Source organism: Anser brachyrhynchus (assembly GCF_964034855.1).
Source record: "Anser brachyrhynchus genome assembly, chromosome: 3".
Lineage (NCBI taxonomy): Eukaryota > Metazoa > Chordata > Aves > Anseriformes > Anatidae > Anser > Anser brachyrhynchus.
This window is the reverse complement of record NC_137696.1, coordinates 41412772-41428095: the sequence shown is the minus strand read 5'-3', so window position 1 is coordinate 41428095 and position 15324 is coordinate 41412772. Positions and strand designations below refer to the sequence as shown.

General features: G+C 38.3%; 1 protein-coding gene across 3 annotated transcripts in view; it reads left to right on the top strand.

The window, feature by feature from the left end:
- CNST (consortin, connexin sorting protein) overlaps window positions 1-15324 on the top strand; it is a 55040-nt gene that overhangs the window by 1155 nt on the left and 38561 nt on the right. For 2 of the 3 annotated variants that reach the window (XR_013949129.1, XM_080586725.1), the window contains exons 2-3: window positions 749-843; window positions 14130-14567. Coding sequence is in view for 2 of the 3 variants with exons in the window: in XM_080586725.1 (XP_080442851.1) it covers window positions 14180-14567 (388 nt within the window). In the remaining variant the exon portion in view is untranslated. The remainder of the gene's footprint in view (window positions 1-748; window positions 844-14129; window positions 14568-15324) is intronic. The other variant, XM_080586726.1, reaches the window with a different exon arrangement.

The window sequence follows — 15324 nt, the reverse complement described above, 5'->3', positions numbered from 1 at the left end:
GCTGTGTCCAGTGTCGGGCCCCTCACTACCAGATGGACACTGAGGTGCTGGAGCATGGGCAGAGCAGAATGACCACGCTGGTGAAGGGACTGGCAAACCAGGCTCGTGAAGGGCAGCAGAGGGAACCAGGGCTGTTCAGGCTGGAGAGGAGGAGGCTGAGGGGGGGCCTTGTGCTCTACAGCTGCCTGAAAGGAGCTTGCAGAGAGGAGGGGGTCGGTCTCTTTTCTCTCAAGTGACAAGGAAGGGGTCTCAAGTTGTGCCAGGGGAGGTTTAGGTTGGATATCAGGAAGAATTTCTTCACCAGAAAGGTGGTCAAGCATCGGAAGAAGCTGCCCAGGGAGGTGGTGGAGTGGCCATCCCTGGAGGTGTTCAAGAGACGAGTGGATGTGGTGCTTAGGGACGTGGTTTGGCGACGGAACTTGGTAGTGTTGGGTGGGGGCTGGTCTTGATGATCTTGGAGGTCTTCCCCAGCCTGAATGATTCTGTGATTCTAAAGTACTCAGGATTTTAGGGTCATCACTGCATGGGCTATTCAGAGTAACTGAAATTATTCTGAAGAACACTTGCTAAGACCCAGAGCTATGCCCTGACACTCTTCATACACTAGAAATGATGAGTGTTTTTTATTTGTATTTTCATATTATATTTTTTTACTTTAGCATAGGACTTGCCTACATTGAACTATAGATCGCTATAGGATACATTTATGGTTCTCCAATTTATTTATTTTTCTTTCCCCCTAATGAAGGAGCCTACCCTATATTCATATCCTGGATTTTACATGCATAAAGGACTACCTCTTTCTGACCTGTTTGTTATCCTTGTTGAAACCTTAGGAAAATGGTAAGTTCTGTGCATTTTTTGTTGAGAAATTACAATGCAAAAAATTGTTTAATCCAGTAATGTATATCCCAGGGACATTTGAACAGTCAACTTCGGGCTGTTTATAAGTTAACAGCTGATCACATGACATATATTTTCTAATCCGGCTATTATCACAAACAAATATTTGAATTTACAGTCTTACCTTGTATAGCCATGTCTTTGCAATTTAAGTTCCTTGTTGGGTGCTCTGAAATTGTTGTTTCCTCCTGATCACTGTTTTTTGAAACAGAGAAGGAATCAGAAGGATTCCAGCCTATGCTTAAACCAAAAGAGCTCATTGCTTGTATGAGTCAAGAAGATCAGTAAAGGGATGCTTTTCTTCTCAATGGTTCTAAATATCTTTTGCATTTGCTTTCATTTTGTTCCATGGAAAACTTCTTTTTTAAATTAATTTTGAAGAGTTAGTCTTGTAGTATTATTGTGCTATGTATTATCCACTTAGTAAATATTAACAAGCAGTTCTGAAGGGGAAAATTGTCATAATATATACATCTTGATCTCAATTTTTCAAACTGTATGTCTGTGCTTCATTTTCTGTACAAGTTCAATAGAATTTCTGTCTTGCACATAAACAAAAGGTGTGTGAACAGAAATTTTCAAGATCTTAATTTTTCTTGTCCTGGTAGGGATGCTTGTCATTAGATGTTCCTCTTTGGTCCAGAATACAGATTAAGTTTGCTAGCATTGTTTCAGAAACTCTTTATCTTTCTATTTTATTCACCATATCATATTTGCATTTCCAATTGCATCATTGGAAAATTTGATCTTAAAATCTACTGTCAATGTTGATTGTTCCTTATTTAAATTATGCATATATTGAAGCTCACCTGTTACCAAACAATGCCTCTGGTGCAAATTTTAAAGAAAGGCCTGCAATAGCACTGATGTTCAGAAAATAAGGTGGAAGAATCCCTTAAATGTGTTATCTACGATAGTATGAGAAGAAAGTAACTTGCTGTATGGTTGAATTGACAGAAACCATTCTGTGCCTTGCTGAGATGCAGAACGTCACAGAGTTACTGTTTTCACTTGAGTTTCATTCAGCATATTTCATTAATCTTGTTGTAATACTATGGATGGTGACCAAGGAAAATAGTAGAAGAGTGATAAGAGTTTTCTTCAAAAGCTCTGTAAGTGTTTGCACTCAGAAGGTGGCAAAATATGATCAAACGTTTGGAAGTAGTCCCTAGGAAGATTTATTTTTTTTAATCATTGAGCAGACTCATTGTTTTGTACTGTTCCCCTGTTACACTGTCCCTCTATTGCAATCCCATATAAGCACACAATAAAAGTCCCAAGGGCTAAAGTAGCATTTAATCCTGAGCCACAATCTGGTTTGAGTTGCAGAAAAGTTGCAACCCATTGGTTTTATTGGAAATCTTTCTACTAAATGAAAATCGTTCCTTATAATGAAGTCAGTAATTTTGCATTTAAACCCACTATGCTCTATAAACCTTATTTCTATTTTATGTGTAATCTGTTGACGGTGAAAAACGGCTAGGCTCTTGGACTCAGGGGATTTGTTTTTTGGTTTTTTGTATTTTTTTGGTGTTTGGCTAAACTTTTAGTAGTAAGGAAAGCAGGAGTCCAAGCAAGGTTCCTTGGAAGCCTGCGTTCTCCATATGACGGTGTAGCTTCCAGCCTAGTATTAGCAACACTTAAAACCTGATTAATTGGAAATTATTGTCCTTTAAAAATGGCCTAGATCAAATGTGCAGATCACTGGAGAGTGCCAGTTAAGTGAAGCTATTAAATGATTTGTTCTTTGAGATCATTTCTGAGCACTAGGTGTATGGTCATGTAAGTGACCACAAGCTTATTTGAAAAAACTTTGTTAAACCACTCTTTCTTTGTGCTCTTTTCTGTTGTAATAACATTCTATTTAATACTAAACTGTTTTCATACCAGGTGCAGTTTGACTTTCCAGCCTGTCAAACAGCGCAGCAAAGTTCACAGCTGACAACAGAGCCATTCAGCACAAAAATAAACATTTTAAATGAGCTGATGGCTTGAATTCTGGCCCTACAGATGTTAATAGCAGTGTCCACATCTTATTTTGCCTTAAAATGAACGCTAAGCAGCAATATTTTTTAACATTTTCAGAGGAGAAGCAAGGGTTCTGTGGTGTGAAGACTGTTGCATAAGCTGTGTATTGTAAAGCATTTTGGCAGGGGTACAACCTTCTCACTCTGTGCTATATCTGTCTGTGTATACAGAGAAACTCAGTCCCTAGGGCTATCAATCTGGCATCTTTCAGCAGCAGTAAATGTACTGCAAATATTTTTTTGTGCGCATGCAAAAAAAAAGTGCTATTAAAACCTTTGTAGACTGCAGTAAAACGTTCCAAGAAGCGTGTCTTCTGTTTACTTCTCTCAGAATTCCTCTTCATTGAATTTTGGTACATACACATCAGCACATTCTGCACACTCTCAGATTCACTCACCCCTGTTTGTGTGTGTATGTTTTCATAAGTCTATTTTGATTACTCTGGCAATGCAGGCTTGCTCAAGGGTTTCTCATGCTAACAATTTTTTTCATATATTTTGTTTTTAACTTATTTATCTTCGTATTGTTTAACTGTGATGTCTTTGAAAATGCATTGCTAACTTACAAGGGGAGTGTAGAGGATGAATGATGTTATTGTCAAATATTTCTGTATACAAACTTTGGTGGGTTACACCAAAGTGTAAGTTGATTTTGTTAGGAATAGAGTTGCTTAGGAACATGAAGTTTTTTCTATGGTTGTTCCAATAAGCTGCTCCCTCTCTCCAGACTGAATGGCTAATGTGTGACCTTATAATCTGAGCTTTAACACTGCTTTTCTCTGTCTGTGGAATAGGTTTAGTGGTTTGTTTGTGTGTTTTTTGTTTGTTTTTGTTTTTAAATATTACACTACAGGGCAAATTGAGATTAATTCAAAATAACTTTGGGATTATAAATAAATGAATAATCCGGATATTTATCTTTGCAATATCAGCATCTGTTAGGAAGATTTTTAGGCTCACTTGAGGAATATGTCATTGAAACAATATTGAAATTCGTAGTGTGCATTTTGGGGGGTTCTTTCCTAATGATTGAAACACAGAATTTTAGAATCATATGCTTTCAGTCTTGAAATGAGGGCATGATGGTCCATCATTTTAGACCAACATTCAGCTGTAAGGGCATCACAGTTCCGGTGTTTGTTTGTTAACTGTGTTTCACAGTCACTTTCATCAAAATAAACGTATTGGAGAGCACCTGTCCTGCAACTTACAAGATTGTAAGTTGTTCAATAATATCTTGCCATCTTTTTTCATTCACGTATTTGCAAAAGAAAGTGACATTCACAGTGCAAAGTTTACACATTTGATCCCAGCAATATTTTATTACTGCTGGCATATAAAATTACCCTTAATCCATTGTTGTGGCGGTTGCTTAGGTTCATATCTGGATTTCTGTTTACTCAAGAGTGACTATTAAAAATCTTTTAGCGCTGAAACGTGGCATCATTAGTACAAGGATGAAATAGCAATCATGCAGTGCCTCTGTAAATTGTAACTCTCTTCCTGTCATGGTACCTTACAAACTATCTGGGTTTGTTTTTTAAATGAAATGAGTTTGTGTCTTCTTACAGTACTGATGCTATGTTTTATTAATATTTGTGTTATTTGGGACTTTCTAATGGAAATATGCTTTTTTTTTAATGGAAACTACTGCATAAAACAGTCTTGATAACTACTATTTTCTGAAAAAGTGATTTAAAACAAATTAAAATTCTGGCTGTTGACAGATTGATGTATTACAAATTTGCATTCAAATTCTAATAGAAAAGCTGAAAACTGTGTGCTTCAGAAAATCTCTCCAAGATCTATTAATCAAAAGCATGTGCAAATTATTAGAGATGGCTCATATAGCCAGCATCTATTTACACAATTAGAGCTGAATTGAGTTAATTTAATAACTTCCCCTTGGAAAGGGGAGAACCCAAGCAGCCATCAAGGCTAAATTCACCACTGAGCTAGGTGGTTGCAGCTTCATTAATTTCAATCAAGTTATACCCGCAAGTAATTTTGGGGGGCTGTGATCTATGTAACATATGCTTCAAGTTAATACGTGGTCAAGTTCTCATGTGTGCATTTAAGGGCAAGAAACTTGAACGTTAAATGTGTGTATATCTTTACCATACGTATGCCCTTTACTAAAATATCTACTTCACAATCCTTTTAATGTATTAATCTTTGCTATACCCCTGCTAAATAAATCAATAATTTCTAGTTAAGAAATGCATTAAAGAGAATGTAGGAGTGTGACCAGCTCATGTGAGGTTCAGAGCAAAGAAAGGGTTCGATATCACTCACTCGTATCTGACGCTGAATTATGTGGCAACTGAACCATCCTTCCTTTCTAAAATAGAAAACAGACTGATGCAACAGTTTGTTAGAGCTGCTGGGTGTTCTTATCTTCTAATGACGAGAGTTATTGAAGCTCTAACAATTAGCTCTGATCTTAATTAGCCTTCCAGTTGGGCCTGCAGGTTTGATAACAAAGAAGCCACAAGCGTGTAATACTCGCGGACAAGACTTGTTTCACAGATTTTATAGACAAGTTTCCATTCTGTTTGTGGTTGTTTCTGGCCTTAATGTGATTTAGGACCTAATTAAATATTTTGACCATGCCAATTATCTTTGTGTTGATCAGGGCTATAAAACTTGCTCATTCCTCAGGTGAAAATTACGGGATTTAACTTCAGTATGAAATTCGACTCACAGAAAGTCTTGAACACTCTTGCTTTCACAGATGGGCAATTTTTAGGTAATCGCCCAGTTCTTCTTGCAGCTCTATTTTGAAGGACTGTACTCTGTCATTTCTGCCTTTTTGTATATGTTTAAAGTTGTTACCTGAGGTAGTGGGGCAGTTTAGATCTTCGTGTGATTTTTTATTTTTTTTGCTACATTTTCTTATGTGGTAGGGTGTAGCAGGTTTCTCAGGTCCTGGTAAAGCAAAGATTTAGGTAAGAGTAAGCTGAGCTGGTCAGTTCTCATAAAGTTAGATTGGGCTTTTGTTTTGTTTTAAACAAGAAAAAAGTACCCATCGTAGGAAGATCTTAGGATATGCCTTAGTTGTCCTTTTGCTAGGTAACCAAAACTTCTTGTTCGGAACTGTTTGATAGAAAACACTGGTTGGCGGTTGTTAGGCAGGTATGTGTGATGCTCTCTGTGTTTGTGTCTGTTTCTTTTTCAGCTAGTACTGTATTTATAATGAGTTTTACTCATAGATGAGAAAGACGCATAAACTTGTCTAGTGGGAAGTTTGTTTTTTTTATGCTTGGTAATCAAATTTGTGCACATATTCTGAAGTGTAACAACAATCTGAGAGTTGTTCAACTAGAAGGAAAATACAAAAATGAAAAAAGGCAAATTTACTTCTGCTCATAAAGCTTCAAAGGAGATTAATTTATCCTAAGGCAGGAGTAGTTACACATAGGTTACTTCTGATCAGTGTTTTACCAAGTGCTGCAGTGATGAGGGTTCTCCATCCTCCTACCACAGTCTGTTCACTGCCTTACTTCCCCTACCCGAGATACGTTCGGGTGCTTTGCTGCAGACAAGCTCAAAAAAAATTAACACATCAAATGATGAGGTCCCATTTTATTCTCATACCGTTCAGTGTACACAAGTGTGAAATTTGTCCTAGCTTAGAACCTGAAGCTTTTCAGAGACCCGGAAGGCTGATCACTGTGCATTTTGAGTGCTGAAAAAGAGCTTGTTTGTATGAAATTTTCATCTAAACTGTCATATGTTCTAATAACAGATATTATTTGTTCCCAGACAAACCTCTTGTATTTGGCTGGTGTCTGAAACATGTTTTTATAGTAATGGTAAATGTGGAAGAGTAGATTATGCCTGGCAGTGTATGTTTATCATTGTTTACTAAAGCTGTGAATAAGCAGAATGATTGGGAAGCTCCGAAGTTGAAAATAGCATGTGGAACTTCCTCTCAAAACCTCACCATTCCTGCTGTTTACAAATGTAGAGATCGTCATGCTGCTAAATGCCACTGTCACTTGAGAAATACCACTTCAGTGTCGGAAGTGCCAAATCACCAAGCTGTTCATGCTCAGATGTTTTGTAAATTCAGTGTGATTAGATAAACCACTCCTGCTTCTGTATCTCTTGGAGGTACCAGACTTACCATGTCTGAGGAGAGAGACCTCCTGATGCATGTATCTGACATGGAAGCAGAAAACATGTAGGAAGATATTTTCTTCCTCTAGTACATTATTTCAAAGCAGGACACAGGGCGAACTGAACAGTCAGAAGGACGTTAATGAGATTCTCTCGTAGTGAGGCTGTCCAGTAATGGGATTGTACATAAGACTCTCTTGTGAAGCGATAACCTACTACAGAGTCCGTGCTCACAGCATGGCAGATTTTTTCTGCAGGGATGTCAGGCTGGACAACAGAAGTATGTATGGAATTTGTTCCCCTCCTTTAGAACAGCGGGATTCTGACCATTATGTGTTGCAGATAAAACACAGTGCAGAGCAGGATTCTGCTAGCTGGAAGCGGTCTGGCTTTGTGAGACGATTATGGCTGAATGAAATGCCTACCCTTGTTGTCTGCTGTCTCTTTCCATCTGCAGCAAATCGTGTGATGGTCAAGTACATCTTCAACATCTGATACTTCCCCTGTTATTCTTGGCTGTGATGAAATGAGGACACTCTGAAGCCATCTGGTGATAATATTCCACATTTCTTCAGGGATGTCTTGGGTTGCAGATCAATGGAAAAAGCAAGCAGTAGTAGAGAAATTGCTCTTGCACTTTCTCAAAAGAACTAGTTACTGTGTTGCCTAGAGTTTCTCCATCATTGCATCTTCATTTTGGAAGTAAACGTAATTGTTCGTTAAATAAGATCAATGGTCTTTCTTGTATGCAGAAAGTAAGTTGCAATAATAACAATTTGCTGTGCACATTTTCATTTTGAATGGCCATTATAGTTTTCACATTGCTATGTATTTATTTATAAATATGAAATGAGATACTAATATTTACATGTCCTATAATATATCTTCACTCTGGCTATAAGAAAGATCATCAGATTTGTTTTTTCTTCAAAGAAATATGCATGTTTGGTTTTGTCATTCTTCAAATTATACAGTTTCAGCTCTTTTCCTTTTTTCTTTTTCTATTCTATCTAGCAACAAAAGCCACAACTCTCTAATATATATACAATATATATTGTTTTAAAAAATCCAGTTTCCTCTTAACAGTATCAGCACTTTTTTTTTTCTTCTAGGACTAGTTGTCCTAGATGTTGTTTATATTAAAAATACTAAATATATATATAAGGGACAAAAGTCACACAACATTAAAGAAAAATAAATTCCCTTAATCCTAGGTGCTATCTACTTTTTACCAGTCTTTAAAATTAAAAGTTGCTAAATTTCTTCTTTAAAAGAATGGCGATTCCACATCTCTTGACAGCCGGCTTGGTTGTTCATATGGCAACCTTTCCTAGGCTGAGCAACTGTTACCACATGCAGTGCTGTTCCTTCCCCTCTAAAACTCTTACCTTTCTAGGTTCTCTTATTTGCATACACTTTGTGTGTGTGTGTTGTGCACAAAAGAAAAATACACATTTGTAATTGATTAGTGTCTGGTAGGGTGTAATGAATCCTCCTGTGCCTTTAACACCTGTTATATTATCTCGGGAATATCTGTGAGATATTTCTGAGATCAGTAAGTGAAGTACTACGCAATATATTCAGTAAGTGTTCACAAAAACCATTAGCTTTCCAGGATGGAGGAGCTGAGTGTCAGTATGAGGGTGTTTTTTTTTCATTAACGCCTTTTTCAAATTTTGGCTGTGCCAGGTCAGGAAAGATCCTGGTTCTCCCTTTTTTTTTTTTTTTTTTTTTCCAGTGTTCAATCCCAACAGCTTTGTTTAAGGTAATGTTTCCTTAGTAAGGGCTGATGGAAGAAAGTCACTGTATGCACATACAAAAATGAGCAACTAAAAAAGTTGCTGAAATTATATGAACTACAAGAAAGAAAACACTGAAGAGCATGGACTTTTTAAAATTGAAATTGATTTACTTCAAGTGGAACTGAGCGCCAAGGTATTTCTGTAACACATGTACTGTCTGTATTCAAACAAACCTAACTAATTTTTTCGATTCAGACTTCCTTTTAGCCACTTGGCAAGTATTTTCCATCCTATTTTTGTTTGTACTATAATCACCATGATTTTATATGCCAGTTGCATTAATCTGGGTGTCAATTGAAATTGAAGCGCTTCCATTCATCATCTCTTTTTAATTCAGGTCTGCACAATTCTGCTCAGTGTTGGCTTTTATGTCAACTTTGGACAAATAAAGAAGGGAGGAAGGATGTGCCTGGCAAGGAGCAAACTTTTTTTTCTTCGTGTGTTTTTGCATACAATTCATTTCAATGGCAAAACAGTAAATAGAATAACTGCATGAGAATGGTCTTTTAAATATAGCTCAAATCACTAGTGAGCTTAATTCCAGTTTTGTTTATAAATAAGTGTTTCTAGTTGCATTTTTTAGGCAGAGCTCAAGTTCGTTCTCACTGGATATAGCTGCGCTTCTGTAACTTCCTGGTGCCTTGGCAGTGTCAAAAGGATTAACAGCGATATTGAAAACATGGAGGGGAGGGGGGCAGCAGGGGGTAAAAATCCTGTTAAAATATCAAGTGCAAGACTATTCTAAATTCTTTGAACTAGCTCTTTTTGGATTTTCATCCTCTGAGTCACAAGGGTTGTAGAAAGGAGTAGATTTAAAGGCTACTTTTATTTGGAGAAATACTGAATTTCAGACTGTAAACAAAAGTTGATCAGCATGAGCTGCAAAGGCTCTCCAGCCTCTCTGCTAGAGAGGGACTATCATTATAGCCACATATATTATGTTGAAAGGAAATGACTTAATATTTTCTATCAACAAGTTAGCTTCCTCTATATAAAATGTCACTTGTCAAAAGCATCTTTTCCTCGTTTTGCACAATCTAGTAGGAAACACCTTGTTCAAATGCATTCAGTTCTCTGTTTTCCATGTGTTAGCTGTTGAAAGGATAAGCTGTTGTCTACTGATAGGAGCAAAAGAGTAGTGGTAGGACATCCTGGTTTTTAATTATTGCTGTTAAAACTAATTCCTCATTGGCTTTGGGCAATTCGCTTTATCCCGTTTTATTTGATGTGCCATTTAATCCTTGAGCTGGGAAGGGCAGCAATAGTTAGTATTTCATCTGCTGGGATGAGTAAGAATTAAACCTTTAACATGGTATTTGGGATTTTTTTCAACAATTTGGAACAGTTACCATCTATAAATTGTTACTATTGTATTGGTGTCTGTAAAGAATGTATTCTGGTTCTGATTCTTGCTGTCTGTCCTCCTGTTAACTTTTCATTTCATGTTTAACTCTCCTTGAAGGCAAGGAGCTGGAATAAGGAGCATACTTCTAATGAACAGATAGATTCTGCAGAATCTATCTCCTCTTGAGATCCCTTATTTGTCTTATGCTCAAGGAAAGCCATTTCTCTTGTTTGGTTGCCAGAGGAAGACACAACTTACGTCTTTCCCACTTTGTACAATTCATTAATCTTCTAGACTGACTTTTTAAGGTGCGTGTATGCTAAAGGACAGGCAGTACTTCTTAGCAGGACTGGTATGGCTGGAAATGGCTAACAAGTCCTTCGGGTAGCAAGCAGAAACTGCGTTGTCCTGAGTTTGCTTCTGCATTGCCCGTCTGGCTGTGGCTCATCACCTCCATGTGCTTATAGGGAACTCCTAAAACATCCTGCTTGGAGACCCCTGGGCACCTGGCACACCGTCATCGTAACGCTCCCTTTCCAGTTTCCTTTGCAGAGCACGCACAGGTTGAAGTGGTATCTGGGGGCAGGTGTAGCTGCCCGTGTCTCGCCGCTCCTGTAGAACCAGTAGAGCAGTACTTGGTGGAGTGACCCGGGAACAGCCGAGTGGAGAAGTAAACTCCTGCTAATAAGGGGCAGACTACCCAAGTGATGTTTGTGCGCTTCCTGGCACCTGTTAGCTTAGCAAAATTGATGTTGTGTTAAGGACTGTGCTTTAGAAATAAACTTTTCAGGAATACTAGCAGAAATAATTTTAGGACAAGTGTAAAGGGCAGTCATGGAGAGTGACTAAAGCCTGTGAGCCCTCTCTGAAGCAGTGAAAAAAGAGAAGTGGACAATTAGGAAAAGTTAATGCTGGAAACTCTCTGCTGGCTGCGTGCCCAACAGCTAGCCAGCATAGATGGCTAACAGCAGTTGCAGTAGCCAGAGTGCATGTGAGCACGGATAGCTTCTGTGCTGACCTCTCCACCTCTACAGTCCTGTGCCCTTCCCTTTTGTTCCCTGCAAAATGTACAAATGGACAAGAAGTTGAAGAAAATCTTGGAATTGACACCTTCTTTCCATTTCCTTAGATCAGCTCTGCATACACATTTGGCTTCAGAACAGTGTCTGAGTGAGTCCTTGGTGAAAGAACATAAGTCATACCTTTTTCCCCATCAGAATTAGTGAATTTGATTTTTAATATGAACATTTTAATTAAGAATTATTTTGTGCCTTGTACAAAAAGCAGATAAAGGAGTTTTTGCTTCATGATGTGGCCTGTATCTTATTAAAGATCCCACCACTCACAGCCATAGAAGTGTAGGATGGGTAAGGTTGAAAGGGACCTCTGGAGATTTTCTAGTCCATCCCCCACCCCGACTTAAAGCCAGGTCAACTGGAGTGGGTTGCTCAGGACTGTGTCCAGTCGGGTTTTAAGTATCTCCAAGGATGGCAGCTCTACAACCTGTTCTGGGCAACCCCGTTCCAGTTTTCAATTGCGCGTACAGGTGAACCTTTTTATGTTTAAGAAGTGTTCCTTATACGCAGCTTGTGTCCATTGCCTCTCGTCCTTTCATTAGATACCACTGAGAAGAAACTGACTCGTCTTTACTTCCTCCTATCACATTTACATATGTTGATGAAATCTCCCCTGAGCCTTCAGGCCAAACAGTCACAGCTCCTTCAGCCTCGCCTCCTCTGACGGATGCTCCAGTCCCTTAATCATCTCTTTGGCCCTGTCCTGGAGCTGCTTCAGTACGTCCATGTATTTTTTCCATAGAGCCCTGAACTGTACCCAGCACTCCAGATTTGTCTCTCGCCGGCGCTGAGTAGGGAGGAAGGATCACCTCCCTTGACCTGCTCATCCTAATGTGACCCAAGATGCCATTGGCATTCTTTGTCATGAGTGCACGTTGTTGGTTCATGGTCCGTTGCTGCCCACCAGAAGCCCAGGTGCCATTTCTGTAGGGCAGCTTTTCCAGCGGGGTGGCCCTTGGTGTGTATCAGCACATGGGGCTGTTCCTTCCCAGGTGCAGGACTTTCCATTTTCCTTTGTCAAACTGCATGTAGTTCCTGTCAGTCCATTTCCTCCAGCCTGTTGAGGTCCCTGTGAATGGCAGCACAACCCTCTGGTGTATCATCCACAAACTTACCACGAGTTGACTTGTCACCCAGGTCGTTAATGAAGTTAATGAATAGTACTTAATGAATAGTCATTAATGAATAGTACTGGGCTCACTGTCAACTCCTGAGGATACACCACTCATGACAGGCCTCCAGCTGAACTTTATTTGGCTGATCACAGCCCTCTGGGCTCAGCCATCCAGCCCGTGTTCAGTTCACCTCACTGTCTGTTTATGTAGCCCGTACTTTGAATGATCATCTATAAGGGAGTTATGGGAGACAGTGTCAAAAGCCTTACTAAAGTCATGGTAAACACCAAACACCGTTCTCCCCTCAGCCACTGAACCAGTCATGTCATTGCAGAAGGCTAGTAAGTTGGCTAAGTGCTATTTACCTGTCATAAATCCATACTGAGTACTCTCAATGACCTTCTTGTCCTTCACGTGTTTGAAAATGGTTTCCGGGATTACTTGCTACGTCATCTTCCAGGGATTGAGGTGAGAGCAAGCAGCCTTGTAGCTCCGTGAATCCTCCTCCTAGTCCTTCTCTAAGATGAGTGAAATTTTCTTTCTTCCAGTGCTTTTAGCAACTATAAAGGTTGCATAAGAATGCTTATCCTCTAAGGTATCTTTTCATTTTTCTGCAATTTGAATTATTCTAGCACGTAAAATGAAATGGTATCTTGCATATCTAGTAAGCATGCATTTCAGTTATATCAGTTGTATATACTGGGGAAGAAAATTGAGGAAAGTTTGGTGAAATAGGTTTCCTAAAATGCCTTTTCCTTTGAAGGAAGGGATAGGAAGCTGCCTTAGGAAGCTTGTCAAAGCTCTTTTGTAATGTAAGAGTGCTTGCCATTTTTTGGATTTCCTATTTAAAATATGTGAGATGAATCTAATTAGATGTATGTAATGAAATTATATTTCATTTATATAGTTGCTAAGTTAAACCAGCAGTAGTGCTGTGCTTCCAAAAGCTGAGGAAAGCAACAAACGCAATTACAGTTCTCTGTTAGGTTCCACATAACTTTGCTACTAAGAGTTATCCTTTTTTCCTGTAAGCATGTGCCTAATTTCAGCATTGATTAGAGCTGCATGTTCACTAAAAGGGAAAATTGACCCCCGTTGAGAGTAGGTGGTGGATTAGGTTTTTTTATTAACAAACCATCTGCTTGTGTGTGTACTGAAGACATGTTGAATGTTCTCTTGAAAATAAAGTGACAATGTGAGTCAATAAACAGGTTTTACTTTCATCTAATTCTTGTATCTGCATGTTTGCCATGGTACTGTGACTGACAGAAATGAAAGTTCTGCTTCCATTTCTTCCTGTCTTGTTTTGTGTGGTGTTTTTTTTTTTCAGGCAAACTATGATCTTACGCAATAAGAATACTTTTATTTTAGCCATGGATTTAAACAGAGGTGGTGGTTTTTGTTTATCTTTGTGTTTTCCTTGTTGCCTCAGCTATAACACCATGAGCACTGTTGTGAAGATCAGCTATGCTACTGGTCATTTAACTGGAACCAACTGTAACTGGATAAAAATACAAGTTCACAGATAGCTTTTAGTATGTAGTTAGGCTTTGTTTTAAAACTTATGATGGAGCAACGGGTTGGAAACTTATAATGGGGCAACTATTGGAAACAATTTTCCCATACCTTTAAACTATATTGCTTAGCTAATGTGATTCTTTATTTTCTGGAATTAAGCACAAGCTTATTCATCTGTCATAATATGTATTATAAATGCTTCTTCTGGTTTTATATTTTAGGTCTAAAAATATCTGGAGGGGGATTAAGTGGTTCAACAAGTAACGCTCTAATGGATGACAGAGAATTTCCACCAAATGATCTACAAATAGACTCCAAAGACAATCTTCAAGATGACTATAGGGTGGAAAGTTTGGCTTCGTATTTGGTTTCTTCACCTGATGAAAATGAAAATCAACTTGACAATGACGGGAATGAGGTTCTGACCAGTAGTAGAACTGCTATGGGAAGACAGGATAAAGGTGAGCAGGACAGCATCAACAATAATGAGAATATGGACAGTGGAGACTGTACCCCAAGCTGTAAGGAAAGTGAGACTGAAAGGACATCTGTAAAAGTCCATATGGACCCCCAGCTGGAGGAAAAGCCTGTTATAGAAAAGCAGCAAGGTGGAAAAAGAAGTCCAAGAAGCAAAAGAAGCTCCGGAAAAAAATCTAAAGGTACTTCCTAAAAAACATGTTTTTATTCTGTTTACTTAAAATAATAAAACTGTAATTTTAATCTGTGAAGTGTTAAGAAAGTTATATTGTAGGTGCCACAGTAATTATTTTCATGTTCCACTAAAATATGTTTTAGAGTGTTAATAGTACTAAATCAGATTCAATTCTAGAAGTTTTCGTTGTCTGTATTTGAATTAGTGAGCTATGTAACACATGGAACACATTGACGAAGGGTGAGTAGAGGGAGGTGCACAGTTTCAGTATGGAAATTGGGCTGACTTCCAAATCAGAATGGCCAGAAATTCAGGCAGTATGTTTTGGTTTATTTTAGGTGTTGAAGTGCAAGATTTTGGTGTCTTGATATAGAGTCAAGATTTGACATCTTGGTATGAGTATCAACTATCTTGGTTTTGGCCTGTTGCCATCAGAATTTACTTAGGTTGTTTAAAGCTTGATACATAGTGCTAGGATTTGCATTTCAGGTAATGAGCCACTCAACAAATACGTTTCTCCCAATTTTTCATGTTACTTCTCCTTTATATCTTTTGGATCTGAATTCGATAAGGAAGATGTAAAAGTTTATTACTTGTTCTTATTTGAGATGTTTATTCCCTTTTTGAATGAGTAAGATTTGTCTGCATCATTATGCATATTTGGATTATTCCATAAATCCTATATCTTATGTGTCATAGTGCTGCAAATACATTAATTAAAATCAGTGTATTTCATCCCATTGGTATCTTTTTGAAACTTACTT